Below are 25,190 nucleotides of genomic sequence, written 5' to 3'. Positions count from 1 at the left end.
AAAATAAAAAATTATATGTAAAATAATGTATAAAGACAATGAATAAATCTTTTCTATATTATAATATAACTAAAAATAAACGTCATTCGTATTCTGAAAATGACTAATAATTTTTTAAATAGTCTACATCCTATTTTCTTTGCACAACGCACTTGTGCAGTTCTGTTTAGTCACTGAGATTTTTTAAATGAGAATTTTAAATTTTAAGATTAAATATTAAAATATTATATTTTAATATTATTATTGTTTTGAGATTTAAAAAAGTAAAAAAAATATTAAATTATTTATTATATTTTATATAAAGATTTAAAAAAATTATAATAATGAAATGAAAATTGCCAAACAGTACAAACTCTCCAAAAATTGTGAAGGGCATCTAGAATCCCAATGCCTCACAACTCTCCAAAAAATCTCCAATCTTTTTCTTCTTTGCAACCCAAGCCACTCTTCTTACTTTTCTAAGTACGTAATTCAAATCAGACTTTTTTTTTCTTTATTAGTCCTATTTAGATGTAAAAAATATTTATCTCATTTTATCTTATTTTATTATTATAATTTATTTAAATTTTTACATAAAATATAATAAATAATTAAACTTTTTTAAATCCTAAAATAATAATATTAAAAAATAATATTCTAATAATATTTTATTCAACTTTCAAATTTTATCTTAACTCATTATTCAAATTGTACTTAATGGTTAATTTGGTTCACAAAACTAAACTATCTTGTCTCATATAATCATTATAATTTTTTCAAATTTCTACACAAAATATAATAAACAATTCAAATTTTTCAAATTTTAAAACAAAAATAATATTAAAAAATTATATTATAACAATATTTTATTCAACTTTCAACAAAATATATCATCTCATCTCATCTGAATTGCATAACCAAACGAGATTTGAGGTTACTCTAAAACTCAAGGTAGAAAATATGTGAGATAAATTCGTTACCCTCCAGAAAATTCAAATGACTTAAAAAAATGGGTTATGTTTGTGATCGAATAACAAGATTATATGCATTGGATCATCACATATATCCCGTCGATGACTCTATCGTTTTGGAGTCTCTTGAGCAAACTAATGATCGCCATTGATCTCGAATTTTCTTGAGCTCTCACTATTTGGTTCACTTTCGAAATTCTGGTTGTTTTAGTACCCTCATTGAGCCGAAACCGCTTGCTTTCTCATGGGTTACCACTGCTCTAGAGGCCCTGGAAGAGAGGAGCACCTGGTCTCATCCTATACTCACCAAAAATCTCACCATTAAATATCTTACTGTAACCACAAATTGGAAAAATCATGTTTGATTGATGAGAAATTGTGTAGTAAACAAAGTGGAAATAAAAATTTGATTGAAAACTCAGAACCATTAATTTTTATAATTTATTGGTTTAAAAAAATGGAAACTTGATTAAAGACCTAGCAGCATCTATTCGAAACGAGGAGAATGTCAATTAGGGGAGCAAAAATTAGGATTTTTTTTTATCAAAAATTCTATATACAATTACTTTTGTTTATTATTTGTATATTCCATTGATATGATTGATTATGTTATTTTTTTAATATAAAATAACTATTTGGACCAATTATATTATAAGAGTGTATAATAAATAAGTAAAAATTATTATATGTGATAGCACTTTTTTCGATCAAATGAAGAAGTTTTTTGGTCTATAGATTGATCCGTGACGTGGCTCTCCAAAGCACCCAAACCAAATTTGCTACATAAGGTGTGCGTTATAGGACACAAAAACCGGCTGCAGAGAATAATTACTCTTTTTTTTCTTTTTTTTTTTATTACAATTTTATCTCAGCCTGATTAGCGATCCGTGTATTACGATACTTTGAAAAATGTTTAGGCTCAGGCCCGGACTCTTTATGAAAATTACAATTGCATGTTAAAATGGTGCCATAATGGATTATTTCATGTCATGACTTGAAAGTCTTGTTCTGTCTATAAGAAAAATCATATTTGTAAATTGGGGTGAACAATGTATTTTTTCATGCTGATATCTTATGATAAAATTCTTTGAATTTAAATTCTGACTCCATGCCTATACTTTGTACAATAATAACCAATAGATAAATAAGTTGTGACGAATGAACTTACACACCCTGTATAATTAGCATGTTTGGCAATAAAAATTAAAAAAAAATATTTTATTCATTTCATTTCCAAACATTCCCAAATACAAAAACATATTTTTATTCTAAAATTGCAGTTTTTTTTTTATTTTTATGTAATTATTATTCAAATACAAAAATCAATATAATTTTTAAAATAAAAAATAATCATAACAAATTATATTCGATTTTATTTATCAATTTTCACAAACTTCAATACAATACTTTTTTTTTTAATTTTTTATTATTATTATTTTATCTTTCATTTTCTAAAACCTAATTTCAAATAAATTCTCAAATATTTCCCATCAATTTTTGTATTGAAACTCTTCACTTGAAAATTTGCTCGAATAATCATCAAATCACAGCCAAACTTATTAATTTGGTACATCTACAATACGGTAAACACAATTGTTCTCTCTGTCTCTCGTGTAAAGTAACTCTTATGCAATGTTTGGGCAGCTGAGCTATTTAATATTTTATTATTATTTTTATTATTATTTAATATTTTATTGTTATTATTATTTTGCTAATATTGACATATCATTTGAGATTATCTTATTACTCACAACTCGAACATAGTCAATCTATTTGTATTTTGATTATCTCAAATTCATTATAGTTTCTTCCACAACCCAAGAACAATATTTAAAGGAAAAATTTAGTTATAAATACAATTATATACTAATATATGCACCAATCTAATGTGATTAATTAAAAAATAAATTTTATTAAAAATAATGCTAATTTAACTTTTGAATATGAATGAATCAGTAATGATACGTAAATTAATACGTGATTTTGCTTGTACGTAACAAAACTCATATCCAAATACCTCCAACGACCAAAAATTCTCATTTTTTAGAGAGAAAATTAGCATATATAATCAAAATAGTTTCTAACTCAACAAAGGACCGATCCACACCAACATTATTATATGTTTAAACATTGTCATCCAAGTTAAAGATTCGACCATTGTAAATTGTCGAATCTTTGCGAAATGCTTAGTTGAATTTATTTCAATTCATTTTTTAAGTTAAACAAGTAAAATATTGAGATAAAATGAGATGGTTATAGATAAAAATTGAATAAAATATTATTAGAATATTATTTATTTTTATTATTTTAAAATTTAAAAATGTTCAATTATTTATTATGTTTTATGTAAAAATTTAAAAAAATTATAATAATGAGAAGAGTTAAGAGTGTTTCTGAATCCGCCTCTAATTATTTAATAGTTTTAAAATATAAATATATTTATAGTAAAATGACAATTGATTAACATCTATATTTATGAAAATAATTTAATGATATGTAGGTATCATAGAGGGCTATAATTATTCTCAAGAAATGGAAGCCCGGCCGTTCTTTTATATGAAAATAATAATATAAAAAAAATACTTCTATCACAAATATATTTTATAAAAATAAAATCATAAACTTAGTAATTATGAGTACAGGTTTTTGTTATTTAGTAATGATATATACATTACACATTTCATAACAATATTATAAAATAAGGATATTTTTATAAAATTATATTAATTTTATAAGATATTTTATAAAGAAATCCATAATTTAAAATATAAGTATATAAATCACTGTAAAAAAATGTTTTGTGTATGGTGTAATTTGGATAGAGATGAGATGATATGATTTTATATGAAAATTAAAAGTTAAATAAAATATTGTTAAAATATTATTTTTTAATATTATTATTGTTTGTAATTTAAAAAAGTCTAATTATTTATTATATTTTATGTAAATTTATAATGATGAGATGTGATAAAGAGTTTAAATATCTAAGCTAAGTTGTTTTATTTAGTTATATAATTCAGATGAGAAGAGATAAGAAAAATTAAATAAAATATTATTATAATATAATTTTTTAATATTAATTTTATTTTAAAATTTAAAAAAATTAAATTATTTATTATATTTTATATAAAAATTTTTAAAAAATTATAATAATAATATAAAATAAAATAAAATAAGATAGTTTAAATTTGGGTGAATAAACGGAAACATTATCTTATTCATTTTCAAACCAATAGATAAAAAAGCCCATTGGCCCACTTAAGCTGGAACGCGTGTCAAGCATAGGCCCTAAACACACAGAATGTCAATCATTAATTAAACCAAGGAGAAGGAGCCAAGTGGCCTTCTGCACCATAACGTCCCAAAATTCTCCACGTGTACGATCTGACCAAACAAAGCCCAAGAATAGTTTTGGAAGATAAAAAATTCTAATCATAAGCTTTATAGCATACCATTTATTTATTAAATATGTGATATATTGATAATTAATAAAATTTTTTAATTATTTTGAAAAGAATAAAAATAAATAAAATTAAAAAAAATAAAAATAAAAAATGGTGTGATCTGCAGTACGGGGCTTATGAATACAAAACTCTTACAAACAAGATTAACCAGTTCAATACGCTTTTCTCAAACCGATCTTGTCGATTTTAATTAAAAATTTAATCAAGATTTGGGCTTTACGTTGCGTCTCCGTCTCTGCTCTGTGCCAAGTGCCACCAACCTATTCACCATATCCTCGACCCCTTCCATTTTACCTCAATCGACAAGGACTACTAAGTCATTATTTTATTTTAAACTTTTTAAATCTTATTCGATCCCGATTTGGTATTTTTTTATAATCGATCCCGATTTGGTATTTTTTTTATAATTGTACTTGTTTGTTCGATCTGAGGACAATTCGAGGATTTTGGAAATGGTTTTTTCGTTTTTCTGGAGTTTTCTCAGTGGATGAAAGAGAGAGACAGAATTTTGATCTGGGGAGTTGTTTGGCTTTTGGACGGAGATTTGAGATGGGTTTCTTCAGTACTATATTCGGTTTTTGTGGTTTTGGGATTGGGATTTCTATCGGTCTTGTTGCTGGATATTTCCTCTTCATCTATTTCCAACCCAGCGATGTTCAGGTCCCTCTCTCCTCCCTCCCTCCCTCTCTGTATCTCTCAAACATATAAATGTACATACCATTACGTATTCACATTGCCTTGTATTTTCTTGCGCGCGCGCGTGTTTATATACATATATTAATTTGGAGTTGGGAGTTGCATCCTTTTTTAATGCTCTTTTTGGTTGCCGAGAAAGCAAAAGGAAAGGGAATGAGAAAAAGAAAAGCAAGAAAGCAGGGTAGTAACTCATGAACCAGTCATGCTGACATGCTCTATATTGAGTAATTTACGTGCCTATGTGGGTAATTGTTTTGGTCATTTTGTCATTTTGTTCATTAGACATTGCTCAGAACATAGAGAGAAGGGATAAAATATCGTTGACAGGAACAACATGTTCCTGTGTTGCAAGAGGTATGGCAATGTTTTCCGTATGAAATGCAGTTTGTCACTAGTTGGCTTCCTGATAAACACTTCACACCTCGCGAGAGTGTCTATTACAATTATTCGATCGCCTAGAGTGGTTCTTTATGACCTTTCTTTGCCTTAAATCTAATGGTTAAAGCAAAGGTCTGGGAAGGCGACTGAAAGTCTATTGATGGAACCTTGTTTTCCAATTTTCCAGTTCAATACGGCATTGTCAGCGAAATTTACATTTGCTAATATCCCAGATGTTTCTTCACTGCATGAAATAAAATTTTACTTGCACGTAAACAAAAAAATAAAAAAGGTTTGGGTATAATCATGCCCAAACGTTGGGATCTACATGCATGATAAATATTTAATCGATTTAATTTGTTTTCTGCTGGCTTGGTCAGGATCCTGTAATACGTCCCCTGGTTGAGCAAGACTCAGAAACTTTGCAGCGGATGCTTCCTGAGATACCACTTTGGGTGAAAAATCCAGACTATGATCGTGTATGTGTAAAACAGTAGTTGCAAGTTTTTGGCTATGCTACATTTTTCTGCCTTGCTTGCATTTTGTTTTGAAAATCTCATTCTCGTTCTTATTGTATTTGTTTTTGTGAAGATTGACTGGCTAAACAAGTTTGTCGAGTATATGTGGCCTTATCTTGACAAGGTCTGACTGCTCCTGAAATTTATTTCATTTTATTTTCTGGCACCTAACGGTGTCTATTTATGTCTTTGTAAGTGTTTGAGCTCTTTTATTGTTCTTACTAGGCAATTTGCATGACTGCAAGGAACATTGCAAAACCTATAATTGCTGAGCAAATTCCGAAATATAAAATCGAGTCTGTCGAATTTGAAACACTTACGTTGGGGTCCCTACCACCAACTTTTCAAGGTCTGTAGATGTGAATTACTTGTTTTATATATTTTTTATTCTATAGACAGCTGTCGTGTGAGTTGTGAGTTCTTAACTAGTTTTCGTATGGAGAGAGAAAAAAAACACATTGTGGCAGAAAGCTTTTTAAGTGCTCTATGAAACATCTGCAGCTTTTGGAAAGGATCCTAAAGATTTGTTGTACATCTTGATTATTGCTATGCAGAATGCTTTTTCCTCATTCTTTGCTGCAACTTTTGTTATTTCAGGCATGAAAGTTTATGTCACTGATGAGAAGGAGTTAATTATGGAACCGTCCATAAAATGGGCTGGAAATCCCAACGTCACTATTGCTGTTAAAGCATTTGGCTTAAAAGCAACTGTCCAGGTGATTGGTTTGTTTTACTCAGGGATGAAGATTTTATGATACTTGAGGTAACATCTGATTCTTAATACTGTTCAATTGGGATGATTTCAGGCGGTTGATTTGCAAGTCTTTGCTGCACCACGTATTACTCTGAAGCCCTTGGTTCCAAGCTTTCCTTGTTTTGCCAATATCTATGTGTCTCTCATGGACAAGGTTTGTGATATGGTTCTAGTTATTTACCATTTGGCTTATATTTCTTTGGTTCATTTTACATGGGTACTTTAATAGTTGGGTGGACTTCAAGTGACTTTTGGAAAGCTTTGAGAATTTACTGATATCCCGTTGTCCTATCATTTGAACATTTAATAGTAGTTAGAGTGGTCTGATGACCATATAACCTCACTTTACAGTTTACATGCATACCTGAGTCCATGGAACTTAAATCCTATCATTGTTGGATGTCTACAAGCACTTTTTGAATTTTTGCGGATACTTTGGAAATCTTTCGCCACGTGTAGAGGTGTTGAGGTAATTTCTAACTCTAGGTGATGGAGCTTTAGTTCAAATGGCACCTTGTCCCTCTTCAAATAGAGGAGAAAGGTAAGATTTGTGGATTTAAAAGCCATTACGTGCATGTATGAGAGGGCCGATCAAAAAATAATTTCCAATATTTTGTACTCACAAGTTCTTATGCTGAAGTACTTGTTTCCTAATGATTCAGATGATCAATAAAATACAAATAATGGTTCAAGTGATCGATTTGGTTCTTGGTATTAGAGAACACAACTAATCTTGGTCTACTTTATTAGTTTCATAATGTTGAAACATTTACTCTTGATTGTTCTTACCTGCAACACATTTTAAATTTGTCTATTTAAATTTCGAAGTACATTCAGGAGAAAACTCATCCAGGATTTGCTTTCATCTGGAATTATATTGGTCCAACACATTCAGTATGCCTTTCGTGTGGAACTCTTCTCTTCTGATTATGTTTTATTTTCATTTTTCAGCCACATGTTGACTTTGGACTAAAGCTTTTCGGGGCTGATCTTATGTCAATACCTGGCCTCTACAGGTTTGTCCAGGTACAGCACCTTTTATTATATATTTAATTTAGTCGTCCCCTGATCTCTTCTCCATTTTGCAACCCGTGGCTTCCCTTAAAGCTGGGGTGGGTCGCTGAATTGCATGGAGAAATTGTGTTTCATGTGGCAGATGGATGTTTGGACTCTTTGCTTACTTGGGAAGATTTACTCGTCTATGAAGGGCTATATTTTATCGTGTTTTGTGGTTTTAACTGTTCCAGAAGTGATTTTTTTTACAGGAGTTTATAAAAGATCAAGTTGCCAAAATGTATCTATGGCCCCAAACCCTGGAAGTACCTATTTTGGATCCAACAAAGTAAGTTTTTGCATTGTATCATTTGGATTTTCAAATCTATGATTTGGCTAACAAAACATTTGGAATTGATAGAGCTTTCAAGAGGCCCGTGGGAATTCTCAACGTGAAGGTGGTGAGGGCCTTGAAACTGAAAAAGAAAGATTTTCTTGGTGCATCGGACCCTTATGTGAAACTAAAGATCACTGAGGATAAACTTCTAGCGAAGAAGACTACTGTGCAGTACAAAACCTTGAATCCTGAATGGAATGAGGAGTTCAGTATTGTCGTTAAAGATCCACAATCCCAGGCTTTAGAGCTTCGTGTTTATGACTGGGAGCAGGTGTTTATGACTGGTCAGAAGCCGTTTCTTGTTTTCATGCCATGCATCTAAAGCTTTTTATTCCCTTCTCCTAGGTTGGCAAACATGACAAGCTGGGAATGGCGGTAGTCCCTCTGAAAGAACTAACCCCTGATGAGCCAAAAGTTATGACTCTGGACCTCCTTAAAAATATGGACTTGAATGATGCTCAAAATGAAAAATCACGTGGGCAGCTTGTTGTGGAATTGGCATATAGGCCTTTCAAAGAGGAAGACTTACCAAAAGGTTTTGAAGAAACGAAGTCAGTACAGACGGCTGCAGATGGAATGCCTGCAGGTGGAGGTGTATTGGTAGTTATGATTCATGAAGCTCAAGATGTTGAAGGGAAGCACCACACGAATCCTTATGTACGAATTATTTTCAGAGGTGAAGAGAGAAGAACTAAGGTATGAAGTTGGCACTGCCATCTGCCAAATTTTTCATCCTTTGAAATATGATTTCAGATTTGTTCATGTGGTCCGACCTTATTTGGTGCTGCACGATATTTTGCTTACCTTTTAGTGATTAAAAGTAGAGCAATGCGGTTATTCCTACAATCCGGGTTGCTTCATTGGCCTATGGATTATGATTACTATTTTTTTTTTTTTTTTGTTTGCTTGCTCTGTGGTACAGCATATAAAGAAGAGCAGAGATCCAAGGTGGGAAGAGGAATTCTCGTTTGTGCTAGATGAGCCTCCCATTAAGGATAAAATGCACGTAGAGGTTGTCAGCAGCTCATCAAGAATGGGCCTGCTGCATCCCAAGGTATATTGATTTACATGGTGACTGCAGATACTAATGTTTGATTGATGACAATTTCTTGATAAATGCAGCTTCTCTCTCTCTCTCTCTCTCTCTCTCTCTCTCTCTCTGCAATGGCTGTAAAGAAGTTATCTTAGTTTTGTTTTTGAAACTTGATCATGGAAGCCATGCCTTGTTTTTGAATCAGGAATCTCTGGGTTATATTGATATCAATCTCGCGGATGTTGTTTCCAACAAACGAATAAACGAGAAGTACCATCTTATAGATTCCAAGAATGGACGTCTACAGATCGAGTTACAATGGAGGACTTCATAAGCTTTCTCTTCTCTCTCGGCCTTTTTTTTTTTTTTTCGTGATTTTTCATTACCATTAGGATTTGTTTGTACTTCATGTACATGGTTGTACTTATAACTACAATCGCGATTAAGAACTCCACAACCACAACTCTGTTTTTGCACCAATAATCTCATCGAGGGAAACATTCTTAATTTTATCTTTATTTTGTGGTGGGATATGCTCGGTCCAGATATTCTTTTGTCCCAAGCGTTGAATCCGTCTTACAAAATAGAAAACAAATTCTAATATTGTACAGTATTTACAATTTATTTTACAAATAAATTAAAATAAAAGTTAAAAGTTGAAAGTTGAATAAAATATTATTAAAAAATATATATTTTTAATATTATTTTTATTTTCAAATTTTAAAAAAATTAAATTATTTATTTTATTTTATATAAAATAATAATTAAATAAAATGAGTTGAGATAATATTATAACATAGCTCATTCGAAAAATTAAAAGAAAACATATTGAAATATTGTGGAGTTGTTAAGGAGAAAAAGTTTGACTTTTGGAGTTTTGTATGTATGACTTATTGACACGTGGAGGTCTATTTTGGGAGGTTGTGTGAGATGGCAGATGTATTCTCGCCGGATTAGCTATTTTTAAAATTTATCGTAATTTTTGACTATTAGAACTTTTTGATTATTAGATATAAAATATAGTTGTAATAGATTATCTATTATCAAAATTTATAATTTTTAGCTATAGTATTGATAAAGAAAAACTTAAATTTAGTCTATATTATATATATAGTAAATCTTATTTTATTAGTTTTTTATAACACTTTCTCTCTTTTTTCTTCTTATATTAACAAATTTTTACAAGTTTCTTTAAATTAAATAATAAAATATGATAAAATAAAATAAACAAATAATTAATAATTAAAATATGATAAAATAAAATAAAATAATAATTAAAAAAATTTTTAAAATTTTAAATTATTAATTACTCATTAATATATAATAAATAAATAGATATTTAATATAAAAATTTATTATAAATATTTAAAATTATATTTATTTTATATTATTTTATTATTATATAACGAAGAAATGACTATTGCGATGGATCCAACGAGAGTGTTCTTAACCGTCTCGGTTTTTGGATTTTATCTGATCTGACACCATTGGTCCTGACTTGGCTCATTCATCGAAAAAGCTCTTCTCCTTGCCTTGGGCTGTGTTACTCTATGTGCGTGTGAGTTCCTACTTCCTAATACCAAGAGGTCAGAATCCGTTTCATCCATCTCTCTCCCTCAGGTAATAGTGAGTCCGTGAGTAGCGTGAGGAGGGCTTCGATGGCGTTACCCGTCGTTGACACGGAGTACCTAAGGAGGTCGACAAGGCTCGTCGCGATCTCCGTGCCCTCATCTCCTCCAGGCTCTGCGCTCCCATCATGCTTCGCTTGGCGTACTCTCTCTCTCTCTCTCTCTCTCTCTTTCCCTCTGTTTGTTTCTCGTAAATTGAGATATAAGAAACGCAGAAAAAATTAAACAAAGTATTTTACTTTTTCTTAGCTTAGTTGAAGGCCAAAAACGAAGTGGAAACACGATAAGTGGTATATCTAGTTCTACTTCTATTTTTCATGTTTTGTAATATTATATAGTATATTCGGCGTAGTTGTCGAATCAATAACCGATTTTTTTCTTTTCCATTGATCTTTTATAATTTCTAAGTGATGAGATAGACGGTAATCTTGCAACTATTTATATTTGGTTTTTTAACTCTTTCATTTGGATGAAGCAAATGTACGTAACTTTTAGCAAATAATCGTATTTAGCAATTTTTAGTTTGTCATGTGTTAAATATTAATTAAGTTTCCTCAAAAGTTTGCGGAGACTTGATAGTTTATGATAATATTGGCGGAGGTGGTCTCAAGTTGGAATCATATCTCTCACTTGCTGGTTCCCATTCAATTTTTTGGTGCTAGTGGATAATTATCAGTATGTGTATTTTTTCTTTCTTTCTAGGTGGCATGATGCGGGCACACATGATGTGAAGACGAAAACAGGTGGACCGAATGGTTCGATTAGGAATGTAGAAGAATATAGTCATGGTTCTAACAATGGCTTGAAGAAAGCCATTGATTGGTGCGGTAAGCTTTTTTCTTTTACTGCAAATACCTCACGTTGTTCATAGATTATGCATTTGATAGATAATAGGAAGCGTATTAAAAAAGAAAGCCCCATCTTGCTGGTTAGAAACCTCATTTGATATCACTCTAAGTCATTTCTCTCTTGAGCTTCATATAATTTGAGACACTTGGATGTCGGGTACAGGCCATGCCATTAAGGATGTAAGTAGCTGGTGTTCCTCCATGATTTAGTGATAGTTCTTATTAATAAAAACATGTTGGGATACATGTTTCTAGTAATGAGCTTGAGCTTTTCAAATATTTTCTGTTATAGAAAGGTACTTATTACAACCGTGTTAGAAGAAAGAAAATTAGTTGACCCAATTGGAATGTAAATTATTGCATTATATGTTGTAGGGGTAATATTCACAGGATTTGTTGGAGATTTATGATTGGTGAAACTAGATTTTGAACCACCCCAAACTACATTTCACTTGGTATCTTAACCCACCAAATTTTGGCAATGTGCACCGTCTGTCAAGACCTAAATGTTAAGATCACTGAAAATAGGATATGTGGTGCAATCATAAATATCATATCTTAATTGAGGGTGCAAATTGTTTAAATTTGGTAGTTTAGAGAGCAAATCAATATATTTGATAGTTTAGGGTGAAAATTGAAAAAATAGTGGTATTTTAGGGGTGTAAAATTTAATTTCCCTTTTGTAATTTCCATGGAGAGCAAATCGATTGTTTTGATAGTTTAGGGTGCAACCGATGAGAAAATTTCAGTATGATCCTTTCAACTGTATTTTTTTTTTCCCTAGAAAATTGCATTTGAAATTGACTTGTTCTTTACATTTCATTTGATGGGTGTTTTCTTTCTGATGTTAGAGGAAGTGAAGTCTAAGCATCCCAAGTTTACATATGCAGACCTATACCAGGTGATAATGGTGAAAAAGCTCATTATGCTTATAATCTATGCTTTATTGACCATTTTGGGAAATCAGTAGGGTTTAAGTATCAATATTTTTTCCAGTTGAATTTGTTTGATATAGCATGGTTTTCTCTGATGAAGATATGAACCAAGAGGGTAGAAAGAGAGAAGCAAGAATATGTTGCTTTAATAAAATGATAACTAATTGGAGGTTTGAAAGCCTCGAGTGAACTGACTCACAATCAATCATATGTGTTTCAGCTTGTTGCCGTTGAAGTCACTGGAGGCCCAACCATTGACTTTGTTCCTGGCAGACAGGTATGCTAATGCTATAGTAGCATATTTTTAGGATTTAGCTTATTACCATATCATTCCTTGTTGTTTACCATTTGTCCTTTTTCTTAGGACTCGAATGTTTGTCCCAAGGAAGGGCGACTTCCAGATGCTAAGCAAGGTCTGCCCAGCAGTTAATTTCTTTATACGTTTTTTGAAAGGTTCACATAGATACATACTAGAGTTTGGCTAAAGTTGATTTGTGGGAGTGCTGGTGTGCATCTGGTATGTTTAATTGACGATTGTTGTCTGTTAAACTTGTTTATTGTCATCACCTTGCTGCCAGTAGAACTTTTCTATGTGGAAGAAAATTTCAGAAATGTGGAAGAAAATTTCAGATGTGATGTGGAAGTAAAAACACAGAAGGGCTATCTCACATTTTCACTCTTCTAAGTTGTAAAAGGATCATAAGTGCCATTGCTGCTCCTTCCCCCTACTCTCTCTCTCCTCTCTCTCTCTCTCTCTCTCTCTCTCTCTCTCTCTCTCTCTCTCTCTCTCTCACACACACACACTTCCTTTACCTCTGTTGTATTTTTTTTAAATAATTTATGGTGGAGTCTTACAAGTGTCTGTGTGGAGTGCTTGCATGCATATGGTTTAAAGGGTTGAAAAAACATTGTTGAATTGACTTTTGATACGATTTTGGTGTAGGTTCACCACATCTCAAGGATATCTTTTATCGGATGGGTCTGTCTGACAAGGATATTGTTGCTCTGTCTGGGGGCCACAATTTGGTACTTCTTTCATCATGTTTTCATCTGTATGCGGTTTTCTTTGGCAATGGAACACGTGATTACACCATTCCTTTGCTCTGTTGTTGCGGGGAAGGGCACATCCAGAGAGATATGGTTTTGATGGTCCTTGGACTAAGGAACCTCTTAAGTTTGATAACCCATACTTTGTGTAAGACCTGAAATAGGGCTTGCAAGTTGTTGCCTTTACCTTCATACGGGTGTTTTTCAGGGCCTTTGATTTTCAGCCATCCATTGATAGTTAGTCTTATACCAGGGAACTTTTGGAGGGGGGAATCAGAGGGTCTGTTGCGACTTCCAACAGACAAGGCTTTAGTGGATGATCCTAATTTCCGTCATTATGTGGAGCTGTATGCAAAGGTAACATTTGCTTATTTCGGTTCAACAACCAATATTGAATTGTTACCCGGAATATAATACTATATGACTCAGAAATATATTATGTTCGTCTTGCTGCTTAAAATATATCTAAGTTTATCACTGCCAGTTTTCCCGAACGAATTCTTAGATTAATGTTCGTTGTGGTACTTGGACCTGTAGAAGATGATGCTGCCTTCATTGAGTATTTCAAATGTGGCTCCCCACATTTGGCTCTCTTTTGCTAAAAAAAAATGTGGCTCCCCATGTGCTTCTGAAGAATTCTGACCTGCCAGCTCATTTGGTTTAGGGAGTTTCGTGTTGGGTTATAAATTAAATGCGCTCCTTTTATTTTTGATCAGTGAATGCATCACTTTTTATTAATCTCTTCTCACCAACTTTCACCAGTTGGTTGGGTTCGGCGCAATACTCTGATATGGCAGACATGATACTGGACTTAATTATTTGTTGACCAAAAAAAAAATGGTAGAAGCATCTGTGTTTGTTTCTCAATTCATTGAATTCAGTGGTTATATTTGTGTTTTTTTCCTCAAATAATCGATTTGTTCTGTCAATAAACGTAACCATGGTCTGATTCTATAATCCAATTCAACACTAGAGAACAAAAGCTGACACATTGTATGGGTAAGTTCTGTTTGCGATGGTTCTTGGACAGTGATATTCGAGGCAATTACGGAATTTGTCGGTCTTTGAATTTATTTCAGTTGCTCCTACAGTACTAGCGTCTGTGCTCTCTTTAAACATGATTAGGACAGAGTATGGAAGAAGAAAGAGAGAGAAGAGGGAAAAGAAGAATCAGAGAAGAAGTAGGCGAAAAGAAAGACAAACAGCCTCAATATATTCTTAATTCAATAAAAGTTGCTAACAGTGTAACACAATAAGAAATTAGGTTTATAGAGTAGAGATTAAACCTGACCCTAATAATACTTGGGTTAATGGCTCACTAAGATAATATTGAGCCAAAATAAAAATAATACCACCAATCTGAAAAAATAAAACAAATAAATGAAAATTAGTAAAAAGCTTAATAATAATCCAGCTCAATCATCCGTAAATGGGATCTTAGGCTCGTGTTCTTGTTCCCTATCAAAATAAGCTAAACCTTGGCAATTTATATCTTTGGCACTTTTCATTGGGTTTTTAAATTTGATGTCTCTCTCTCATTAGCTACTCAAATTCATTTGTGGCAGGAAGAGGAAGCATTCTTTAGAGATCATGCAGAATCGCATAAGAAACTATCAGAGCTTGGGTTTACTCCAAGTTCCTCTGGATCGAAGGTAAATTTCAAAGGAGAGCAGCAGCATACTGGCTCAAAGTGTTGTTGGAGTTGCGGTTGCTGCAGCTGTGGTGATCTTGAGCTACTTCACTAGAATATTAAATAAACATGGTTTATTTGATCTAATCTCAAATATCTCTGTTACTACTTCCCTTATGATTATATAGCACTGAGCTCATTTTGCTTACACGTGCAACACAAAAAGCTACAATGTTCTTGTCTTTATCTGCTAATAAAACTTGTCAGAGCAGCAGAGCTTTACTAAAGAGCAGTGATGTGTACGCACCGTTCATGCCCCCCGGTCTATCTTTCCTCGTGTCTTTAGCATTATTGTTTAGCTAATGCATGGCTGCTAGACGAACTGGCAGAAAGAGATACAAGTGAACTTACTCTTCTCATCAATTTGAAGTAACCATTAATGCGAGTCCGCCCAATTTAAATGCTCGCCTTGGGTTCCTCATGATTAGTTTCTTTCACAAATTTTTAAAGCCGTGAGAATTGTGCTCTCTTTGAAGAATTGCCAGATTATAATGATCGGAGTTGTCTCAGAACAATTCAGACCTGAGAATGCGCGTGGGGCATGCGCGCAAAACGGAAAGCTTGCTGTATGCATAATTTCAAGGATTGTGACATTTTGGCTGTGCAAGAAGCTTCTCCCAGTGCCTCATCCATGTCTTCGTGGAGTATGGTTGAGAGATTGTCATTTATAGTATGAATTAGGTTATCTTCTTTCCCTATCAACTCGCAAGAAACATAAACCAATCTTTCTAATGCTTCCTAGTTGGCTTTTAATGTCCCTGCTTGACAGAAATTGAAGACCTGAAAAAATAAATAAATAAATAAAGAAGCAAGGGAATGATGGATACAAAGAACTTAATAGGCGAGTACCACATATTTCAGGCTCTATCCACAGTGTTGGCAATTGAACATTTGAAACAGACCTTTTGCAATAGTCCAGGGAGTGAGCCCCACATGAGGAGGGCAGCTGAAGAGGTAGGTAAGGGTTTTTAGGGCAACCCCACAAGTCTTGACTCGATACCTAAGCACGTGATGTCCACGAGTTGCTGTGCTGGCTGTCACTATGCATTTCAGATAATTGCCGATCTTGAGCCTAACCTACCACGTTAATAAAAAAAATTTCATTCTTTTTGTCACTTTTTGAATCATCTGTGCGGATTCTTCCATGTGGCTTCTCTGTTGTTTTTGTTTCATTTGGTTCATTTTGTAGGGAGGGAAGACATGTTAAGATAAGACCATTATGCTATTAACTAGCGTTAAAGCGACCTCACTGATTGTGACGATGAATGCCATTTGATTGAAACGGGAGAGACTAAAGGCAGAAGAAATTAATGGTGCTTAGTCATATGATCTGATCCATTGTTTCTTTAAGTAATTTTAATAGAATTTTAAAATGAGAAATGTTTGACCATCACAAAGATCTTACACAAATAGATTTATGAACTCACATGGTTTAAATTCCTTGTATAAGAGTTTTGTATAAATATTAAGTCACGCTAGTTTAAAACTTTATCGTATAAGATTTCTGTATAGATATAGCACTGTTTTTTTTTTTTTTTTTAAATACAATAACATAGTAGTTTGGTCATAGTATTAATGCCAATTGTTGTTTGTTTAATGTTTTGAAAGCAAAATACACGGATAACCTTAGATGGGGTTGTGCCCAATAAGCCAAGTACTACTTGGTAAATCTTTCCAGTTCAACATCAAAGTAAAGCCAAAGTTGAACTGGAGGCAAGGGTGGTAGGGAAAGTTGAAAAGGTAGGTGAAATACACCCAGATAAGAATATACAGGTGGACGCCTCTCTCTCTCTCTCTCTCTTTGAAAACAACTTGTGCCCATGATCCTAAGCTCTTACCATCCACTTGATTTTCATGATGAGAGAGAGAGAGTCCACAAAGTGGTGGGTAACAAACAGTACCACAAATTGGAGGGAGATAACAACAAAAAGATGAATCAACCTCCCCATCCCTAACCCTACCATTGTAGCCTAAACTTGCACCAGAAGGTTGGGGGAAAAAGGGGGGGGGGAAAAAGTGGAAGGTGAACCAAAGCCCACATACAACCACAACCACACTCATGGTCTTTTCCAATTCTCCACTTTTTTTCATCATCCTCCCTTAACCCAACCTCCAACCCTTCTAGAAACTCTCTCTCTCTCTCTCTCTCTCTCTCTCTCTCTCTCTCTCATATTCATGATAGGGTACCAATAGAATAGAGATCCACAACTACCATCTCCGATTCTCCATACTTGCACACAAGAATGGATAAACCATTTGTACAGTCCTTTATTAGATGTACACTGCAACTAACCAACCAAAACTGACAATATTAGACATTTCCTCACCATAGTATTAATGAAACTCACTTCATTCAGGCCCTGGATTTTTTTAAGATGTTATTTTGTGCGTCCATCTTCAACCAACATGTATTCAATTAAGTGATGACATTTAAAAAAAAAAGATTATATCTACTAGCCATCAAAGATCTACTACAAACAGTCTCCCCCATTAAGCTTTAAATAGTACTAAAACACCCTAAAGAAAATAAAAATCACTAAGAAAATTAACAAAAAGTGTGCAATCTTAATATTTAGCTGCAAAGGAGGGCCAATTAAGAATGAGAAGAACAAGGGGTAAGTGGCCACACAAGGGAAAATCTGGGTAGAACTTCACTTAAAAAGACCCAAATGGGTGTGATTTTAAGCAACATAATAAATTATAAGTTACACATTATGTATTCTGGTAAATGTTGTCTAGCAAGTTGGAGAAGATTTTGAGAGGTAACCAACATAATTGTTCTGATGTTCTCCACAGTTTTAGATGGATAGAAAAAGGAAAAGTCTGATATCACACCATCTCTTCCCAATACATTAATATACCTTACTTTACACCTACCTGAAGGTAACCCATAGTTAATGTTCCTTTTTAACTTATTATCTGATGATGCTAATATCACCAAGAGAGAGGCTACCAGCCACTCCCTCTAACCTGTCTCACCAACTCACATCTAGAAGCAATTAGGGTCACTTCTCTCTCTCTCTCTCTCTGTGATTGCTAGTCAAAAAGCCTACATATATAACCATACCAAGGTTCCCACAAAGGGCCGGCCTTAATGTCCAAGCAACACAATAAAGAAAGACCTCCATTTCCACCATCCTCTCACTTCTAAACCAAATTGATAACAAGATTTATTCCAACGAACAGCTATAGCCACTACTACTACTTGTCAATTCCACTTCTCAAATGGGAAGGTCTCCTTGCTGTGAGAAAGCTCACACAAACAAAGGAGCATGGACCAAAGAAGAAGATGATCGTCTCATCGCCTATATCCGGTCTCACGGCGAGGGCTGCTGGCGCTCGCTCCCTAAAGCCGCTGGCCTTCTCCGATGCGGCAAAAGTTGCCGGCTTCGCTGGATCAACTATCTCCGTCCCGACCTCAAACGTGGCAACTTCACTGAAGAAGAAGACGAGCTCATCATCAAACTCCATAGCCTTCTTGGCAACAAGTAAGTCTAGCATGATACACCATGTTATAGAAGTACGTGGGCAACACCATAGAACATAAAGACCTTTCTTTTTTTTGGGTATTATCATCAATGGGGTTTCTTGGATTTTTCTGTAGGTGGTCTCTGATAGCGGGGAGATTACCTGGGCGAACGGATAATGAGATAAAGAACTACTGGAACACTCATATAAGAAGAAAACTTTTGAACAGAGGCATTGACCCTGCAACTCACAGGTCAATCAATGAGGCTGCTCAGGATACAACGTCCACTATATCTTTTGCTGCCTCTGCCGTCAAAGAAGAAGAAAACCCCACAACCGCGGCGTTTGGGGGGAAAGACGCAAAAAGCCAGGTTCAAGAACGGTGTCCGGACTTGAACCTTGAGCTTAGGATTAGCCCTCCTTGCCAAAACCAGTATGAGCCATTGAAGACTGGTGGAGCCAGTCTATGTATGGCTTGCAGCTTGGGGTTGCAGACTAGTAAGGATTGTAGTTGCAGAGTTGCTAGTAAAGGTAGCACCAGTGGTAGCACTAGTGCCACTGGTTATGATTTCTTGGGGTTGACGAGCGGAGTGTTAGACTACAGAGGCTTGGAAACGAAATGAGATGGAATCAGCCGGTTTGAATTATGTAAACCCAAAAGATTGGAGAGAAATGAGAAAGAGATTGCTATTAGTTTGAAATATCTCTGTATTTCTCTTTTCTCTAATTTGTATAATTAGTAATGAATAGTGATACAGTACCATTACAGATGAACATTATTGGTGAATGTTTTCCATGTATTGGTGTATTCATTGATTTGATGGATATTTATTCTGTTTTTTAAAAACTTTGTTTATGTCCCTTTTTCTATTATTTTTCCCAGGAAAAAGTTGGAGTTTGTCAGGCACCGACCAGATCTTCAAAAGGGTCCTGTAATTGTTGTTGCTACGAGCAGGCAGAGTGATACAGAGTTGATGACAATCAAAGATAGCCATGTCCACTGAGAGAGTGGGAGAGAGGTTGGTTTTTTGGGTGAAAGGGAATTGGAGATTCATCGTTATCAGTTGTGCTTTAGATGAATCGTGACTATACATGCATATGGTTTATTCATGTGATACAGAGGATTCCACGGCCTCTTTCCTTACTTTTTCTTCCCTCTCAACAAAAATTTCTAGATTCTTTTGGGTTTGTCTTTTTGGAAAGATGGTTGGATTTTAATAATGAGGTAATATGGATAAGCAGTGAGAGGAGGAGAAAAATAGAAAAGATGGTAGTGGTGGGTAACCCATCATTTCCACACAACAAAAGCAGAATACGCAGTATAAAAAGCGTGAAGAAACAAGCAAACTCTCCGTGGTACCATCCATGACTAGTGTCTTGTTAGTACGTTTGAGAATATAATTAACACCTAATTTCCATATACTTCTCTTTATTAATTTCTAAATTGATTCCAAAGAAAGGGACTCTTACGTAATAAGGTTTGGTGTTTTCTGTCGCCTGTCTTCTTCACATATATACCTTTATGTTATGTTATTTCATATATACAATTCATAGACTTAGTTCAATGGTGCTAGTGCTACATCATCTTGTGGAAATTAGGCGAGAATGAGTAATTTGGTGGTTAGGGTGGTCCTAAAATCTGAGATCAACCATACCAATTATTCAGTCATATATTTATGTAGTTTCCTTTCTTATTGGTTTGGCTTTTACGTATTAATAGGGTAATTTGACCAAATGTTGTACACTCTAAACACCGAACACATTCTAGTGTTATTAGCTTGGTACCAACTTCATTTATATTGAAAAATATGGAATATTGCAAGCATTGAACGAACAATATCATGAGAAGTCGGTGAGACATTTTTTCAGGCGTTAGGGTGTTCATCTCGCTGGCTGAAGAATACCCAAATTAAAGACTATGAATATACCGTATACAAACAATGGATCTGATCAAAGAGATTATCATAGTGTTGACTTTATATGATTTTGTTGTAAAATAATTTAAAAAAATGTATTATAAATATTAAATCCATTCTTAACTTTCCTAGAGACCAAAAAAAAAAATCCTTGACACAAAAGTTTGCTTATAAAAATAATTTAAAAACCCAATGTGGGTAAAAAAGCTTTCCATAATAGTCTAAAAACACAAGTACCTTAAACGTAGTTACCCCAAATTAATACAATTTCCAGGTGGTCCCAAAGACCGAAATTGTGGAATTTCGTTCTTTATTAATGGGTAGAACTCAACAGAGAATTAGGTAGAAGATATGCCCGAGGTTAAGGTATTGTTTGGCATAAAGAATTTTTATTTCTCTTCTTATCATTACAATTTTTCTAAATCTCTATATAAAATATAATAAATAATTTAAATTTTTTCTTATTTTTTTAAATTTTAAAATAATAATAATAATAATAATAATAATAATAATAAAATATAATATTTTAATATTTAATTTTAAAACTCAAAATTTTTATTTAAAAAATCTCAGTGATCAAGTAGACCCTTACACCGGCAAGAGTCTGATAATAATGAAGTTGGAGGTCAAAGGGTTGCACAGACACAATCACCAGCCATTAAAAATAATATAAAACTCCATATCTACCACCATTGATTATTAATGTTAAATGTCACTGACTCACTGGGGTGCTGCGAGATAAAGTCTTATGTGTAGAACAATTAACCGGAAATTATATGCAAATTAAGTTGAAGATAAAACAGTGACTGGAAAAGAATCTCGAAAGGAAGAAAGAGAGATAAATTCCATGCTTCAAAAAAGCTATCTTAAACATAGATGATGGGGATGAGCAAAAGGACACAAAGTCTGAGTGACTGAGTGATAGCTACTTTGAAACACCAATGGCCAATGCCTCTAATTCCCCACATAAAAATGGGGGTACTTTTCAACCTTTCACATTTTTCAAAGGTGTTAGGTAGAGACATCAGAAGCTTCTATGAGATATTTTTCCTAAAAAATTGTTATTATTTATTTAAAATTTTACTAAATTATTGCTTCTCTAACTCTCAACATGGCAATAATTGCTCTAACTTAATTGTTAACAGGTTCAACTTCCACCCAACGGCACATGCATGATCCTTTATGGTGGGTCCTTTAGGTTTCTTCTTCATCCCTACCCTTACCCAAATTAAATGTCCCTAATCCTAGATGTTTCAAATTCCCAATAATATTATTATAAACAAATTGTCTTTTATTTATATTTTTGTTTGGTAGGGAAGTTATACATATGAATATCATATCCAAAAATCTTAGATAGATGTCAAAGTTGTGCAAAACTGACATTATGGAAAATCTGTAAGGGATCCATCCATCCGCCTTGTACCCCAAGTTGTTCTTCCTTTTTATATTCAACACACGGGGTTTGAAATTAACAACTTATTTCTCTTCGTCGTTAGTTCAATAGTTACGTATAAGAATAGTGACATAAAAGATAAAGGTTTAGCCTAAAAAAAATTATAAATTGACATAATTTGATATAGTGCATCAGATTGTAAAATTACTTTTATTATAAAGTAAATTGAATGTATTATATTATGACACTGTTTGAATAGTGAGTTGAGATAAGACGAGTTGAGATGAAATTTGAAAGTTGAATAAAATATTGTTAGAATATTATTATTATTTTGAAATTTGAAAAAATTAAATTGTTTATTATATTTTTTGTGAAAATTTAAAAAATTGTAATGATGAGATGAGATAAGATAAGATGGAATGAAACGTTTCTTATATCCAAATGAAAGTTTAATTTTATAAAAACCGACAATATATTCTCTGCATATAATTACCAACTCCCGCTAATTCTTCTATTTATTTATTTATTTTTAAATAAACTTTACTTAAAAAAAAAATTACCTACTTCTTAAAATGTAGGTGCACGTTCCTTTCGAAAATAACATGAAAAGAATCGAAGATATGATCTCTCTTTCTCACTCTCCAACGGGACAATTAAATTTAGGTCTCATGTATTTTTTAATAAATGTAATGACATTTGCTAGCTAATTGGATATGTTGGAGAGAATTGAAAATTAGCTTGGTTATATTTTAGAGAATTGTATTATTTGAAAGCATTTATAATTAATAACATCATGTATTATTTACATGACATAATTTAATTTATAAGATTTAAAATTTAAAATTTATTTTTTAAATTAAATTATGTAACGTGAATTATGTGTCCTGTAGACATTTTCAAATAAAATTATTTTATTTTATATTTCAAAATTGTCATTTCTTTTTTACCATACATTGATATTAAATTAATAAAAATTGAAATTTACATCATAAAAATGTCAGTAAGTTTTAGTCTACATGATAAGCAACTAAAAGTTGCAACATATATCTTAAGCGATGATCAATATGTTTCGTATCAAAATTTTATATATTTATCGTCCGAACTACAGGACATAAAAAAATTATAGTGCTTGAGAAATATATATATATATATATATATATATATTTATATGTATGAATCACACATAATTTTATACTATCCATTAGAGCATGCATGTGAGACGATCAATAAAAACTGATGCAAAATCTTAAAGTATAAAGTACAAAATTAAATACGACATCACATTAAGAAGTGAGAATAATTAGATTCATAAAAATATATTGTAAAATTAAAAATTATAAACTGATGATTTTTTTGTTTTCCTCAAAAGAGTGGGGTCCCGGAGGGTCGAGCAGTGTAATTTCTCCATCTGAACGTGATCATAAGGGCCATTATTGCAATATATTCAAATTGAATCAGATTTATTGATCTTAAGGATAGGTTTGGAGGGTAGAGATAAGAATTTTGAATTTGAAATAAAAATTTAAAATATTATTTTTTAGTATTATAATTGTTTTGAGATTTGAAAAAGTTGAATTGAAATTTTAAAAAATTAAATTATTTATTATATTTTATGTAAAAATTTAAAAAAATTATAATAATAAGATAAAAATTTTAAATTTTAGATAAGAATTTTTTATACCAAACATACTCAAGTCGAGCAATTCGTCACTGCAATCACATCAAAATATTATGTAAAAGTTTCTAAGACTTTAATTTATAAATTTTACTAACTTTTACCTACTAAAGTGGTAACTGATGAGTTATATATAGGTTAATTTATTTTTGCTTTTAAAGAAAAAACTTGCAATATAATGCACTTAAACAAATCAAATCAATTTATAATTTTTTCTTTTAAAAAAAATCTATTTGCAAACTATATTTCGTTTGGATATATAATTTAAATGAAATGAAATATTTTGTTAAAAATTAAATAAAATATATAATATAATGTTTTAATATTAATTTTATTTTAAAATTTAAAAAATTTAAATTATAATATAAAAATTTATACAAATTATAAAAATGATATAAAATAAAATAAGATAATAAGATAATTTAGGATAGGAGATGCAAACCAGCTAATTTTTCATCAGCACAGACAAGTTTGCATCGTGCATTCCACACGCTACCAACTCCTGTCTTTTGGGTAGAAGTTGGCAGCCGTCGGACGTAGGCTCATGTGCGTGGTTGCGGCGTTGGGGCCCTTATCCTGTCTGCCCCCAGCAGCCGCCATTGGGCCCCTCCAACCTTAATTATACAACCCAACCTCATCATCACTTTCTCTTTCTTTATTTCCTCTTGCCTACTTTTTCTTTTTTCTTCAATCCTGTCCTTTTAGATTTTCCCTGTATGGCTGTGTATGTAGATCCTTGATTATACGGCAATAGGAAACGTCATTCGCCTCGTGAACTAGTAATCATTTTCAAGACCAAGGCTTAGGCCGGTTTGGAAATTAGACTAATCTGTTTAATTTAATTTTATGTCGAATCTAATATTTAGATTATTAGATTTATTTTAATTTAAAATACTTTTATATGTAAGATTTATAATATTTTTTTATCTCAATATTTTATTATACATGAAATTTATAATCTTTTCTAATATTTATAAATATATATAAACTTATGGTACTATTAAAATATATCTAAATTCATTTTAAATAGATTCTATAAAATAAGTAATGATATATATAGTCATAAAGTGTACAAGTATTGTACAGTTGCTTTAAAAAAAAATTATTATTAAAAAATTAATTTTCTTTTCACGTAAATTTCGTATTTATTCAATTTTTTCAAAATAATTACATGACATTTACATACTCACGACTGCAAATATCATTTCTCACATAAAGCTCACTCCACTATCTCAACTCACTAATAGTCATAAATAACTCATATCAACTCGACTCACTACTATAATAGTGGGTTTCATCTCTTCTCATTTTATTATTATATTTTTTAAAATTTTTACATAAAATATAATAAATAATTCAAAATTTTTAAAATTTAAAATAATAATAATATTATAATAATATTTTATT

At 32.3% G+C, this 25,190-nt stretch overlaps 2 protein-coding genes and 1 pseudogene across 2 annotated transcripts; all 3 read left to right on the top strand.

The window, feature by feature from the left end:
* The first annotated feature begins 4,579 nt into the window (after window positions 1-4,579).
* LOC122311936 (synaptotagmin-1-like) lies at window positions 4,580-9,701 on the top strand. Its single transcript, XM_043126716.1, has 12 exons — window positions 4,580-5,074; window positions 5,869-5,967; window positions 6,080-6,130; window positions 6,232-6,355; window positions 6,604-6,722; window positions 6,813-6,914; window positions 7,712-7,786; window positions 8,026-8,102; window positions 8,175-8,421; window positions 8,496-8,846; window positions 9,073-9,204; window positions 9,389-9,701. The coding sequence occupies exons 1-12, from the start codon at window positions 4,964-4,966 to the stop codon at window positions 9,515-9,517; spliced, it is 1,617 nt and encodes a 538-aa protein (XP_042982650.1). The 5' UTR covers window positions 4,580-4,963; the 3' UTR covers window positions 9,518-9,701.
* Window positions 9,702-10,634: 933 nt separating this feature from the next.
* On the top strand, window positions 10,635-15,558 carry LOC122310911 (annotated as a pseudogene).
* Window positions 15,559-18,212: 2,654 nt separating this feature from the next.
* Window positions 18,213-19,578, top strand: LOC122310913 (myb-related protein 308-like). The gene is made up of 2 exons (XM_043125159.1): window positions 18,213-18,819; window positions 18,936-19,578. The coding sequence occupies exons 1-2, from the start codon at window positions 18,557-18,559 to the stop codon at window positions 19,420-19,422; spliced, it is 750 nt and encodes a 249-aa protein (XP_042981093.1). The 5' UTR covers window positions 18,213-18,556; the 3' UTR covers window positions 19,423-19,578.
* Window positions 19,579-25,190: the final 5,612 nt, after the last annotated feature.

Source organism: Carya illinoinensis, chromosome 5, assembly GCF_018687715.1.
Source record: "Carya illinoinensis cultivar Pawnee chromosome 5, C.illinoinensisPawnee_v1, whole genome shotgun sequence".
Classification (NCBI taxonomy): Eukaryota; Viridiplantae; Streptophyta; class Magnoliopsida; order Fagales; family Juglandaceae; genus Carya; species Carya illinoinensis.
This window is presented reverse-complemented; position numbering and strand designations above follow the sequence as displayed.

Excerpts from the sequence above, each read along its gene's own strand:
- LOC122310913 (XM_043125159.1), top strand. The coding sequence starts at position 18,557 with ATGGGAAGGTCTCCTTGCTGTGAGAAAGCTCACACAAACAAAGGAGCA. Across the intron at positions 18,820-18,935 it reads CATAGCCTTCTTGGCAACAA|GTGGTCTCTGATAGCGGGGA; the intron begins GTAAGTCTAGCA and ends ATTTTTCTGTAG.
- LOC122311936 (XM_043126716.1), top strand. The coding sequence starts at position 4,964 with ATGGGTTTCTTCAGTACTATATTCGGTTTTTGTGGTTTTGGGATTGGG. Across the intron at positions 5,075-5,868 it reads TCCAACCCAGCGATGTTCAG|GATCCTGTAATACGTCCCCT; the intron begins GTCCCTCTCTCC and ends TGGCTTGGTCAG. Across the intron at positions 6,723-6,812 it reads GCTTAAAAGCAACTGTCCAG|GCGGTTGATTTGCAAGTCTT; the intron begins GTGATTGGTTTG and ends GGATGATTTCAG.